The sequence below is a fragment of the Embiotoca jacksoni genome, unplaced genomic scaffold (genome assembly GCF_022577435.1).
Source record: "Embiotoca jacksoni isolate LCO1_2020_lvr unplaced genomic scaffold, fEmbJac1.0.p SCAF_8, whole genome shotgun sequence".
In the NCBI taxonomy this organism is placed as follows: Eukaryota; Metazoa; Chordata; class Actinopteri; family Embiotocidae; genus Embiotoca; species Embiotoca jacksoni.
The window spans coordinates 3,069,840-3,084,670 of record NW_027185436.1 but is presented as its reverse complement, the minus strand read 5'-3'; the positions used below and the strand labels follow the sequence as shown (position 1 = coordinate 3,084,670).

The 14,831-nt window shown below is 41.4% G+C and overlaps 1 protein-coding gene across 2 annotated transcripts in view; it reads right to left on the bottom strand.

Annotated features, from left to right (window-relative positions):
• Positions 1-3,922: 3,922 nt before the first annotated feature.
• The window catches only part of nf2a (NF2, moesin-ezrin-radixin like (MERLIN) tumor suppressor a), a 31,036-nt gene continuing 20,127 nt past the window's right edge, over positions 3,923-14,831 (bottom strand). Inside the window, exons 14-18 of one of the 2 annotated variants that reach the window (XM_069138396.1) lie at positions 14,132-14,237; positions 13,692-13,727; positions 12,192-12,310; positions 9,166-9,325; positions 3,923-5,310 (exon numbers count right to left, since the gene is read on the bottom strand). In XM_069138396.1, the coding sequence (XP_068994497.1) occupies positions 5,260-5,310; positions 9,166-9,325; positions 12,192-12,310; positions 13,692-13,727; positions 14,132-14,237 (472 nt within the window). In that variant the 3' untranslated portion in view covers positions 3,923-5,259. The remainder of the gene's footprint in view (positions 5,311-9,165; positions 9,326-12,191; positions 12,311-13,691; positions 13,728-14,131; positions 14,238-14,831) is intronic. The other variant, XM_069138397.1, reaches the window with a different exon arrangement.

Sequence of the window (14,831 nt, the reverse complement as noted above, 5' to 3'; positions counted from 1 at the left end):
CATGTCCTGTCTATCTCTACAACACTGTCTAAAGAAAGACAACATTACATCACATATCATCTTTAAAGTTGGTGTGTATGCAGCTGCAGAGGAATCAGTGATTTTAAGGAGTAGTGTCAGGCAGACTGAGGAGATGATGGAGGAGAAAGTCTAACAAACAACAAAAACAGGCTGTGCCTCTAAAAAAAGATTCACCTGACCTTTCCAAAAGTAACTTGTGAGTTTTCTTCTACGGGAAAGATATGGTTTACTTCATGCAGCTAAGGATACTGAGGGAGGGATCATCGACATGATTAAAACCATTCAATGTTTACTGTCAGGGGCTAAAAGAATGTCAACTGCTGTGTTGAAGGTGACAAAAATTGTTTCAAAAATGGCCAACCATATTGTTTGGGACTTTGTATAAAATGTGTACAGGACACAGAAATGTCAGGATAATAAGGAAAACGTTATTAATAAATTGACTGACAATATAAAACTGAACATCACAGGAAAGTTTTAGAGGATTTCTGGTCACCAATTACATTTCTGTCCTTGTAGAGGTATTTTAATCCATGCAGGTGGAAGCACACAGCTTCCTTTACCCAAATCAAAGTAGTTCAATAAGCAGCAAGGTGTAGGGATAGTGTAGGGCAGGTACAACAAGCGAAAGGGGAGGGAAAACCAAGGTTGCACAAATTTATGGAGCAAACTCCCTCAGGGTTAAGCTGGCTAGTCATGGAGGAAATACCTCAGCAGGAAGAAGTAGCAAGGTGGGGAAGAGTGTGTTCCTCGGGCTAAACAGTCAGTGGATACCTTGTGAATGTGAAGCAGGCGAGCAACTCGGCTGAAGGGAGGTTTAGGATTTGGAGCAAACCAGGTTAAATTCATGACGTGTTAGCTTAACTCAAAATCTCCTGATCACCCAAAAAGCACAAGCCATCTAACATAAATGATTTAGCAGCAGACATTGAGAGCAAATGGTGAGTATTTCATCCGTCATCTAACGTGAAGATATTGTTGCATTTGTCCAGAACGTAATTAAAGAAAAGGACTAAAGGATTTATGAGCTGGCATATTTCAGGACAGGTATGGGTGGGAAGAGATTAACACATGGGAGTAGATTTGCGGAAGCAGTTGATAAGCCCACGGGATGCAGTGAGCTCCACCATAGCTGGTGCAGATAAAACACACAATGGATGGTTTTAGTCTCTGGAGCTCAACATATCACGGGCGGACGCAGCAGATGAGGCATGAGAGAGGAAACGCTTTGATTGCGGGGTGTGATAAGTTGGTCACAGAAAGTTTAGTGCACAGTCGATCTTAAAGTTACATAATTTACTAAATGTAAAAGACACTGAAACGATAGCATGGAGTACTTTAGTGTTACTTATGTAAAACATGGGTCACCAGGATGTTGAGATATTAGTCAAATTATCTTCTCACGCACACACTTCTCCAAGCTCTGGAAACTATTCAATTTCATTTCTGACCTGAATTTTTCAAAAAGCATCAGCTCGGCTGTGATGTACCTTTCATACAGATCAGCTTTCATACAGCTGATCAGGCAGCTACAAAGCACTGACTGCTTTAATCAGTTTGTTATGGAGATGATACACCGGTAAGAATTATTCTGTTGACTAAGGGTGTAAAATGTGGGTGAGCATAATTTAATATGTGTTAGGTAGTTCACTGTTTACCTGGGTAGGGGGCCAACAGCTTGTCATGACCTAAAGTAGGATGTAAGCTGAATTGCTAAAGCTGTTTTGTGTGCACTGTTGTTACACTATTCTGTGTTGCCTGCATTGGCAATTCCTCAAAAAAAACGGCAGTAAATGTCAAGAGACTCTGGTCATTATTTGGCATGAACACGTACATACAAAGTATGACCAAATAGTCCCGATACTGTTCCTTTGGTGAACGAACAGAGCAGAAATGCTCATGAAGCAGGGGGACGCTGTCATGTTAGAGAACCTTGGTGCAAAAGACCTGAACTTTTGCACAGACTGTTTTCCCTCAGATGCCTCAGAATGTCACAGTGCAACTCGTTGTTGGCAATATGACCCTGCAGGACCAACTCATGGTGCTCAACTCCCCGGCTGTGACTCAGCTGGTATAGTGGGTTGCCTACTAACCATAAGGTTGGTGGTTCGACCTAGGTTCTTCCTGCCCACATGCCCATGTGTCCATGGCCAAAACACTAATCGGCCAATTGGCCTTCTTCAATCTTGGACAGTGACATTTCCCGAGCTGGACACAAATTACGATGTGGGCTTTACGCTCAAGCTTTAAATCCATGATGACATCGCAAATGCTTCTTTAGCAGTGGTCACAAAACCGCGTAAATCAGGCACGGATGTTGACCAGGCGACTTAATCTGGAATACTTATAATACTTATTGCTCCGTGTGCAGTACTGTGCTGTGCTCTGTTCGTTCAGAACAAAAACTTTTTGATATTTTCCAATACTGAACCCTGATAACACAATTAAACAGTCCAAGCAACAGCATATTTCAGTAAAACCCATTAATAGGTGAGCGTGAAAATGTCAGATGCAAGCCAAGTCACTTACTGGTTGCTCAGCTAAGCATGAGTTTAACCAAGAGATGTAACTAGCCAATGATTTAGGCTAGTAGTCCTGTTTCTGGACACTTTACTTTTCATAAACATTTAGATTAGGTGGCTAATGTAGTGCCTATTTGATGTTTCTACCAATATGTCTGTTTCCTATGGTAGTATGCATAAACCTAACTTCAGGCTTTGCCACAGTACAATTGGACTCAAATTTAAGCCCTTTTAGAGTTGGGCAATACTTAGTAATCCTCCATAATATTATCTACATATGTAGTATTCATGTGAATTTAAATGGAAAATGAATTGTGGTTGTTGGAATAAAAATGATCAATACAAGTACCTGCAAAAAAGTTGTAATTAAACAGCTCTGTTTCAAATAATAAATCAAAGAAGCATTGACAGTTCACATTTATTGGGTGGCAACATCCTTACACCTGTGCAGTCAAAGTAAAAAGGGAACCAGATTGTTTAGGTTATTGTATTTAGCTGATAAAACTGTTTCTGCGTCATTGTTATGAATCCTAAATTGTTTCTCTAAATGGAGGCTAACCCTGGATTATGAACAGGGGCTCTCCCTCTCTCTTGCGTGTGCTATACAGTGTGTTCAAGCCCTTGGCAGATCAGTCTGCGTCAACGCCCCTTACCCCGTATGAACTGAAAACCTTTTCCAATCTGCTACAAGCCAAGTGTGTTTGTGTGTACAGCACAGTGAGCGCAGGTGTGACGTCAACCGATCCCTTGAGAATAGATGAGTGACAAAAGATGCGATTTCCCCCCCACCCCCACGCCCCCTCCTCCTCCCTCAGAGGACCGTGTCGTGGGGAGGCAGCAGTGAAGGATCTGTACGTCTGTCTGTCCCTCTGCGGAGAGTTAGCCCCCGAAGACGTCTCTGTCACAGCACTGAAACACGCGAGGTTGGCCATCCTCCAGCTGAGGGCTGAATCCAGAGGTGACACCCCCGTGAACTCGCCGCCACTCACTGTCAGAGAGCTGTCAGCCTCAGGGACCCAAAGCCACGAGTAGCAGCCACCATTAAACGGTTAACATGGAAACACAAAAACACAAGCTGGCAGAGAAACGAATGCACGGGGCAAGTAACACACCCCGCTCGCCCACGTATCCGTAAGCACACGAGCGCACACACAAAGACTTTGTCACTCAAGCAAACAGGGTATGTGATCTGACGCAAGATGGAGGGTGCTTACATAACACTTGATTCATTTGAAAGGTGTAATTGGGTTTCTGTTTGGGCGGGGTGGAAGAGGCTCTTGGCACCGGCAATATCAAAGCTGACATTCATCAAAGTTTGCCAAAATAACACAAAGTTATTTCTGGTTGGAATAAAAACTTACACAAGAAATACAAAAAAAAAAAATGAAGAAACCTGATATTCATTTATTTTACATGGAAAAGATACATATCTGTTACGATTATGTGATGATGTATATCTAGTAATATAGGTACTGTAACTTCACCCAAAGTTGTTTTTTTTAAAAATACAGCTTACAATTCTTGTTAGACAGAAAAAAAATGATATTTTCTTCACATTATAATTCACCAAAATGAATTGCTTTCAGAGGGAAAGAGTACATTTATTCAAAACGACAAGGTCAAAATAGATGCTAATTAATGTTTCGAAAAAGTGTGTGCCTTCTTTACACACACACACGTAGCTGTTCGATGTGACACAAGCTCACAAGGAAGATACCACGGTTCCTACGTTGAGTCTGAAGTCCAAGAAGCACCCAGTACAAATGATCGTCTCTGAACTTTTCAACAGCAGAACACGGTGCACTTGCATAAGGACACCTTAATCACATAAATTATATATGCGTGTGCTGCATACAAGAAGTAAACGTGGCTCGGAAGGCCTCATGTATAACACTTCGTGTATATTCACCACCAAAACGTTGTAAAAAGGCACAACCGACGTTAACAATCGCTGCTCACACAACATAACTAAGGCTTGTTATGAATCGGAGGTGGATTTATGGTGATGAGCAAAAGCTTAACATCCGCCACAGACCATCCACTCTGATGACAATAAATGTCTCTTTAAATGCACAATGGTGAAAAAATTAGCTCTATTTGCTACTTGAATGTTCAGTTTCAAAGGAGGAATTTGTTGGAATGTAACAGATGTTGAATCAGAGAGAAATCTAAGACAATAAAGTATATTACTGTATATAACCAGCAGATATCAAACGTTTTATTCAGGGTAGGAGCAACATAGAATCTTCAATTCTCTTGTTCAGTTTTATCTGTGGTTTATTTCTAGTTGAGTTCAGAACAGTTCTGCAAACAGATAAAGTAGGTCATCTCAATTGCACATTATATAATAACCATCCTAAACTCCACTATCTTTCATTAGAGCCACAGTGGAATTGCACTGTCAAACTTTATTCTTTGACATGAATAAATCCTACGAGTTCACTTCAAAATATTCCTGGAGATTGTGTGATGTATCTCACACACACTCTCACTGTAAACACACACTCATTTTGTTATGGATCTCAGATTAAGTGCAGGAACTTCAAGGCATGTATCCGTGTTTGTGCGTTTGTGAAGGCAGTGGTGGGTTCTTTTTGTCCGCAGTGTTTCGGTCGGTTTCCAGGAAGAGGAATGTAAGACCTCGTAGTGAAGGTCAGTGTTTTCAGCTGACCGGGAATGTAGAAACCAAACGTTCTTGGAAGTTGCGATATGTAGTTTAAAGTTCCTCGAAGAAAGCCACCCTGGACTTGGTGCTCTGTAGTGTTAGCTGCGGAAGAGATAACAACAACGATGCGGTAAGGTTTGTATCTGTGGTGGAAATAAATAAAAACAAAGTATGCTGGAGGAGAACAGTCGAGCAAGCAAGCAAAATAAATAACCACACGGAAATCCTTATTGGAAACTACGTAATGTCACTGAAACCATCCGTCTGCCTCTGTGTCTGATCTCATCCTGCTGTGTATTCTTACTGCATGCACTGTGAGAAACTAGTCTGCACAAGACCCTGAGTTTCAAGTGAGAGACCAAGAGAACCAGCGTAGAGATGGTCAGTAAGATGCTCTGTGAAAGCAGATTGCCAGAATTCTCCAGTGGTCAGCAGCCCTTTGGATTGTGTGCATGTGTGTGCAAGCTGGATGAGTTCATTTCCATGCAGTGGTGAGGACTTGGCTGCTAACTTGTTTCGTCTCCTATAAATCCTCGGCTGCGTCCGGGCGGCAACTCAGCCGCTGGTTTGTAAAACTGCTGTTTTAAAGCGTCAAGTTTGCCATTTCGGCCGTCGCCATCTTGGTTTTATGGAGCCAGAAGTGATCACGTTTGACTGACTGAGAACTGGAGGACAATACACCTTCCCACCTACAGAGGAAACCATTCTAACAATTAGGCATATTGGTTACCGTCATCCCAAATCACTGTGATCAGGCAATTAAGTAATAATTGTGACAGGCCTGAGAATGGACACATACGCATGTTTAATCCAGTCATGGCTCTGATCAACACTGACTTGAGTTTTAAAAAAAAAAGCAGTAGCATTGCAAATTACATGATTTGACTTTAACTAATCAAAAGACTAAGTGACCATAAGGAGAGGATAACTGGAGAGTCTTTGCTGTGTTTAGTGCAAACACACCCTGAAGGTTATCCTGTTTGTAATGAATGTTTGATGGTATGAAGGCATGCAGAGTTCTTGGGACACCTCTCACTGATCTTCATTTACACAATCAGGGTTTCCAATTGGATCAGGGAAAAACCTTTGTAGGTTTTCCCGCTGCAGATGAACAGATTTGCAGAGCAGTGAAAGATCAATGATAGTCAGAGAGACAACTGCTCATTGTTTTTCTCTCCAGGTTTAAAGAAGCTGGTGGTGGATGAATTCAGACCAGTGGTTTTGATTTAACTCTTCTAGCACAGCTAACCGTTGAGTCATCCAACCCACAAGGAGAGCACCACTTCAAATTGGCTGGGCAAACTTTTCTCCTGTCTCTAACATCTGTAGAGTAAAGGGAATTAAAGCGGCTGCCAAAGCAAATATTAGGCCGGGGATGAAGGAGGGTAGTTTAGGAAATCCAGGTTATTTCTGGGGATTGTGCAGAACGAGGGACTTAAACAAATCCAAACAGATAATATGTGGGAGAGGGATGTTTACCGATCACCTTCTATTGTCCCTGCAGACAGGCAGCCTGAACTTCTCTCATGAGTGTCGTAGCCTGAATAGGTGTTTATCTACTGAACTTGGTCATGTTTCCTTGATTTCTGTGCTTCTATCGTGGGTAAATGTTGTTAATCGTTTGCTTCTTTGCCCATTTTGGGTTTATTGCTGTTATTTCCTGGTTTGTGCTGCAGCCTAAAGACAAAGTTAATACAGCCTGCTGCCTTTTAGCCATTAAAAAGCATCAATCCTCATTTACTGCGTAACTATTTTAGATACCATGTCTGCAGCGGGAGCAGAATGCATTTCTCTCCGCGGCGGCAGACGGTAGACTGTAGCGATTTTGTTTTACGACCAGGTGTTTGCACATGGATGTTATATTTTATGTCTTTTTCTGGACTGAACCGTTTCTTGGACGCTGGTGAGACGCACCGCGGCGCAACCGGTGGGATATGAAGCATTGACTTTAATGACGGCGATTCACTCCGGTCGCCGCGTCGGAGACGGAACCGGCGGAAAATAGCCTTCACTCTCCACTACTGTACTCCACACTGCCCACTGTCTCCACGCCGGAAAGAGCAAGAGCTTTTTATTTAGTGTCTCGGGTACTAATGTTGTCAATGGCACGGCAGCAAGTTCTTTCCAGAAAGAAATCCTTCTGTCTGTCGTTTGAAACAATGGGACGAACCCCGATGGTTGGACTCCTTCACTGTGCCGCTTCACACGGTCTGGATGGACCGCCATGGACAGCACATGAAAAGCATTTTCTGTCTTAAAAGTTCACACAGAATCGCTGCAGCTCTTGTGTTGAGATTTGTGTTGTTGAGAATGAGCTCTGCTGGCGGGCTAACGGAGCAGAACCTGTGGCCTGGTAGAAGCACAAACGGCGCTGGGCCGTGTTAAGAGGACGTCCATTAATCATCCAGAGGGGGGAGGGAGTCTGCACGGAGGAAACTTTGCACGGGGGGTTGCAGCTGGTCCTGATGCTTTAGGCTCAGACATCTGTGCTTGGCTCCACATTCCCTCTGCTCCTCTCGTCCCACCGTCTCCCCCCCTCTCCCCGCCAGAACTGACTGAGCCTCCGTCCAATTCCCCATCCTTTGAACATTAACCTCAGCCTTCCCGAAACTTCTCACCTCTTCTGGCGAAGCGGACTTATTTTCCCTCTCCTCCTTCCTCCCTGCCATGCGCCCGGCCTCTTCCCCCACTAACAAGATAAATGCCGACCACCTTCAGTTCAATTAAAACAACACTTTAAACTTAGCTCCTTGCCCTCGTCAATCCAAGTGACTAATCACCCAGCAAAAATCAATCAGCGCTTCACTTAACAAGTATATTTTACTTAAAAGAGATAAAAGCAGAGGTGGGTGGGCTTTTTTTTTTTTTTGTTCTATGATGTGCTGGGATCACCGCTCCAATTTTGATTTGAAACTTTTATTGAAAGTGGAGATACTGCAGTGGGAAGATAAAGGAGAATGAGTCTAATCTGCCAGTTCATCAGAAGACAGTGGAAATAAAATCTACTTTTTACAACAATACCTCTGACCAATCAATTATGAAATATCCCTCAAGCTGGAAGAGTCGTTTTTTCTGTTATTTAATTTCATCACTAAACGTGTCGCTGGGTGAGACTAACGAGCTCATACTGATGGAGTTGACACATAGAAATCTCCCTCAGTTGCTTTTTTTTTTTTTTTTTTTTTTTTCATTTTAATACACTTGAGACCAGTAATCACTGCATACTTTTCGAGGTCACATCAGAAAATGAATGACTGCTCCGGCTCTATCAAAGAGGAAACTCGAGGCTAAAAAAGCCAAGCGGAGACGATTGCTATTAAGTGATGCTCTGACGATCAATAGAATAATAAAATGGTGAGGCCCGGGTTTTGTACGAGAGCACTGTCACCTTTAAATAGATAGTTATTATAGTTATTCTCGGGGGAGATGGTGTAGGATCAGTATTAAGACCCTATTTACACCTCAGACTCAGGTGACTCGAACAGATTTGGGCGGCTGTTGAATGGCTGAAATACTTGTGGATGTAACTAAGATGCATTAGTGACAGATCGGGAGGGTGCATCACTCCCTGTTAGATGATGTGATGCTTATCTACATGCACAGACCATGAGCAAAATGTACTTCAGTTCCAAGGTCATAAAGTTACAGGGTCAGTGTCATTCTTCACAATATCTATATTGCATTTTAACAACGAGGTACGAGCACATGTCCCTGTACATTAAAAACATGATCCTTCTACTACAAAAGAGGTTCGTGGCCAGCTGGAAGTAAAATCTGTGTTTGTTCATTAATGTGGTAGAATCTGAGGTAGAATCTCGTCAAATGATTTCTGTTCTGCGACTAAAAACCGACTGAGCCTTGACTTGAGTGTGCACATGTGGATGGGATCATTTGGAGGAACGCTGGAAGAGTATTGTGTGACGTGTGTTTTAGTGTCCATCAGTGTGATACTGCTACCTTTTTAAAGTTGCTGTGCTTGCTGGTCCCCTGCTGTGTGTTCTGATTGTGAATGATGTCCAGAGGAGTCTCCCTCTCTTTCAGCTTCAGACTTTCAATCTCCGTCTTCAGCTCGTTCAGCTGCTCCTGCAGGTGTTTGCTCTTCTCCATGTACTCGACCCTAAACATGGACAAATTGTGGGTTGGGAGAAAACTATTATTTCAATCTGTAAGCATGTATTATCACACAGTACTTTAATCCAATGTATCAAAAACATTTAATCATCAAAAATTCTAAAACAACCTTATCAAGTCAGCAATAAAATGTACACCCAATTTTCATTTAACTCATCATTTTTAAATAATTTCTGACAACGGTCATCAAGTTCATTTCAATACAACAGTATTGCAAAAATGATGTCTGTTTAAATCATTAAAAACCAAATAGTCTATTAAAAGACAGTTGTTGCTACCGGCGACTGGTATTAATGCGTTACTACTGCCAGAAGGTGGCAGTAATGCACCTAAAAGTTAAATTGTTCCAAGGCATTATCCATTACTATTTTTGTTTAAAATGTTCATCCATACTGGAAAGAGAAAACATTGCTTTTTGGAAAAATCTATCTCGTCAACTGGTCATAAATTATATACGACAGCCGTGACTGGAAACATTTTGTTTTTGAGTTTTCCAATCATCATCCCATTCTTGTGATTGTGATATCTCAGGAACGCCTTCACGGAATTTCTTTAAATTTGGCACAAACGTTCACTTGGACTCAAGGATGTACTGATCAGATTTTAGCAGCCAAAGGTTACGGTGACCTCACAGAACACGTCTGTGGCCAATTCAAGAATTCATACTCTCATTTTAACAAAATGTCACACAAGCAACTTCCCTATGGAATTATTTTGTTCTTCAACACCATAATTCAGGAACAGAAGAGGAGATTGCGACCTTTTCATATTTGGTCGGACACTGAATTGGTGACGTTAATCAGTGATCTTCTGCTGTCATGTTAAAGATGTGCGTGACGCATCAACAATTAAGAATTAGTAGCTTCTTTGCAGCAACATCCATATTTGAAGCATCGTCTGCTGTCAGGTCAACAACTTTGTGTTCCATTAGAATTATTTGTATTTGTCAAACACATACAGGGGATTTGACTGTTTTTAGTTTCTCTCTTATTATATTTTCAAATTAATACAATCGACATACAACAGAATAAGAACGAAGCTTTACAAAGTCACTTTCATTTGTAGATCATGTTATCAGAAAAGGTCGATGTAAACTACAACTTGATCGATAACACAGACGTACAACCGCGAGAAAGCGATTCTAGTTCACAGTACGTCTCTAAACTCCATGACAGTCTTTCCTTAAGTCTCAAGAACAGTTACCAGTTGTTGTCCTGTAGACCTGCTGCTCACTTACATTTGTTGTATAAAAACATAATTACCTAATAATACGACAACTAAGACTGGTAATTTATTCGACTCCACAGTCCAGCTCGTACTTGTGTAAATGTACTTTTTCCCTCACCTCACTGACCCCAGGAGCTGTTGAACTAAAATGTGTGAACGATGGCAGCGACATCAGTGGCAGCTAATGCTGAGGGTCAGCTGCTCACCTGAACTCCAGAATCAAAAATGTATTTTTTAGCGTGATGGTGCAACACTTCATCCATTTAGATATTTCTCATTTACATATTGTACGATTCTTCCAAACGACCCTGAAAGGAAGAGTTTTGTCAATTAAACACCTCCCTCTGATGATTAACAAGTAATTTACTAAACCGCTGCAATCAGGCAGATCCACATAACTGGAAAGTGAAAACACGCTGTGCAAACTTGCAAAGAGCAGCATCAGCAGATGCAGGACTGGCTCTTTCATCTAATCATCTGCTCCTATATTCTCTCACTTTTAGGTTGATTGTAGGAGTGAGACTGTCATCCCAGCTTAATGAGTGTGAATCCTAAACAATGTGAGCTTTGTGTGAGTATAGCGAGCCTTATAAGGAATTGTTTTGCAGCTCACAGTGACACTCTTTGTTTCCATACGGAGTGGATATTCAGTATCTTGTTAATGAGTCCCTACAGGCTCACCAACCAATGGAAATGAGTTTCTTTGTCCACTATTTTACTACAGGGTTTCCCCAACCCTTTCAGCAGAAATATCACAGTGTAATTTAATAATCGTTATGAATTCAAATCGCATGCACTATCTCCACTTGGAGCAGCTGGCTGGAGCTTCAGTGTCCTGTTTCAGTGTTCGACGGCAGACACGGTGAGATGCCGCAGTGGAGACAGTGAACCAGTCCAAGTGAAAGAGAACTTTATATTTTGGTCGACGCAAGTCTACACTGGTCAATGGAATTGCAATAAAACCTCCATTAGTAAAAAGTGGATTAGTACTTTATCGAGCTGTTATCTTGAGATATTATTGACTTTAAACAGTGAAATTGTTTTTGCAAACATCACTGTTTGTTGCTCGAGAAACAATATTAACTTACATTTAAAATATAAATATTTATATATCACTAGTAAGGATTACTTCAGGGTATAGCGCTGACTTCATCAATAAGCATATTTATTTAAAAATGTCTGCTGTTGGCGTGTACTGCAAAAACTACAACCTGAGTTTAAATAATTTAATGATAATAGTTCAAAACTATGTGAAAATCCATCCCTTTTTAACAAACAACATAATATAGTATTGTGAGAGAAGGACCAACCAACCACCCTTACTTGGTTGAGGTCTCTCTGTTGTCAAAAGCTACTTGTCAAGTACTTTTAGGTTTGTCCACTGAAGGTGAGCACAAATATTCGTCCTGACATTAAGGTCTATGAACAACAAACTCCTGGGGGGAACACTGTATTATACAAGCTGTATTTTTGTGTTTTTTCTTTGAACTAGCTGGAAGATTCCAGATGGTCTCCATATTGTACAATCTATGTATTTGATCTATTTTATCAAGAAACATGCAAGTGTTTTGTTTGTTTTTCTAAGTGTTAAGAGTTATATGCAGTTTTTCCACAACACTACTCACTTCTCCTTCTCGATCTCCATGGAGAGGCGTTTCATGTCAGTATCTTTAAAGTCAAAGCTGAGGTTCTCTCTGCTGAAGCTCAGGTCTTGCGGCATGCTGTCAGGCGGCAGTCCTGGGGACTACAATGGGAGAAAAGATTAGAGGGAAGGAAGAACTGTGAGTGAACTAACAGAGGAAATGGAAAATAGGACAAAATCAAAAAGGACTAGGAAGGAAGGAAGACAGGAAGAAAGAAAGAGAAAGACAAATTACAAAGAGCACTGAAGAAGACAAAGGAAGGGTAAACAAAGAAAGAACAGAGCAAGACAGAATAAAGAGTATTTGTTCGCTGCAGAATGTCTGGAAAGTAGGACACGAGGACAACATGGTGGTAAAACGAGGATCACTTTGATGATCCCAGACCATAAACACACACATGATTTTAGGTCTTGACCAAATGTCTGAACCCCATTGGTCACATGCCACCTCGGGAGTCGGCTGGAAATGAGGTGGACCTAGTATACAATATAAATGTAAATCCAGTGCTCGGCATCCAAACTACAGAATGGATCCAGTCAACACAAACCTGGTCTGGCAGAGCGTGGAGGGCAGATCGACCGAAGCCGACGCTGATGGGACGGAGAATACTGTGTGCTTGTGTAACAGTGTGTTTCTGTGTGCAGACTTTTCACTCAGGAGCTGATAAGTGCACAGTGGAGTTCCAGTGTCTTTTATGTGCACAGTGTGAGTGTGTGTGTGTGTGTGTGTGTGTGTGTGTGTGTGTGTGTGTGTGTATTTAGACTCTACATTCATAGGCTGATAAGAGTGCAGTATTCTATCCATGTCCAGCATCTCAATATGTGCGTGTGCGTGTGCGTGTGCGTGTGTGTGTGTGTGCGTGTGCGTGTGCGTGTGTGTGTGTGTGTGTGTGTGTGTGCAGGCAGATGAATGTGTAACGTGTGGGTTTTTAGCATGTTGGAAGCTCTTGCGTGGGTTGCCTCGTGCGCCGCCCGCTCTTATGCAAGTATCTCCTGTTTTCGACTGGCTTTGCTGGGCCACTAGTTCATGCGTCAGCGTGTGCATGTGTGAGCGTATGTGTGTGTTATTAAGCGTCAAGATAAAGCTATCAAATCTATACGGTCATGTTGTATTCTCATCCCAGCAGCAGCACCTCACTCTCCCAACGGGGACAGGACGCTATATTTGTCTAAATAAATTCTGCAGCAGTTCTGCATTATGCATGTTTGTTTTATGATTGTTTGTGTATTGAGGGTTATTACTTATTTATGACTATATATATATATATATTACAGAATATTAAAACATATAATCAACTATGGAGGAAACATAGCATTTCCTGTTGATGTTTATAAATGTGAAGAGCTGCAACGATTTAATCGATTAAGCAAAAATGCCATTTTACATTTAGTGGTTCCAAGTTTTCAATAATGTAAGAATTCACAGCTTTTTTTCTCTTAAATAATAAACTGAGTGTTTGGACACAATATTTAAAGACATTACCTTCTGCTTGGGGATATCGAGATCAGCATTTTCTCCCTGTTTGAAGATGTTTTGTACACAGAAAAATCGAAAATCAAAATAATTGCTTGTTGCAGCCATGAATATGCACTATCCCTATTCAAAAAAAAAATAAATCAATGAATAAGCAAATTATTACAGTTGAGGAGCTGAAATCGGCAAACATCTGTTTATTTTACTTGATTTGAATGATTCATCAATATATTTCCCCTCATTCATTATCAATAGTTTCAGCCTCCCTGTTTTTCCCTGAAAATGTACATCCTTGTCAATCAGGTTGTGTACTGAATGGACAATATGCATCTATTTATTGGTGTGTTTTACATGTATATGAGCACCAACTGTATGTTATGTGTGTGTGTGTGTGTGTGTGTGTGTGTGTGTGTGTGTGTGTGTGTGTGTGTGCGCCCCAGGTCAGTTACCGTATAGACAGCCTTGCTGGTAATCTCCAGCAGCTTGTGCTTGGCCCTGCGCTCTGAATCCCGGGCTTCCTGCAGGTCCTGCTTCAGCTGCTCAGCCTCCTTCGCCCTGAGGGGACAACCAAGACGGAGAGATGCATTCTTAATACTTAAATCACCCCCAGTCTTTCATCGGAAACAGAATTATCTAAATCGAATACGAAATTATCTTACAAAATCGGCAAGTTGGTACTCACTGAACCAGGAATGCGACTTTTTGTTATTAGCCGGGTGATCTTAGCGTGGTCCCAGAAGACAATCATCTCAGACTCCATTATTTCACTATCGATTGTGCGCGCAGAGATGTAAGAACTTTCATATGCGAGTGATTACATTTCTTTTGATTGTGTTCCTGAACACTCAGCAGTTCCTGGTTGGTGTGGGGGAGCCGTGTGCCTCGAGGGTTTGAGTGGACACAGTCATTTCCAAGTGCTCATCCACAAATGTCAGTCACTGGCGTGTGGTTAATGGTGCCCGTTTGAAATGATTGTACTAATAAAGTGTGAAGTGGAGGCTGTGAAGGGATATTCTTAGTATGTGTACTGTTTTATTATAAAAAAAAAAAAAATTAAAAAATTAAAAAAAAAAAAAAAAAAAAAAAATTTATTAACGTCTATCAAGTTTCAGAAAGTGCCGACTGAGAATCCCTCAAATCTTAATCTCT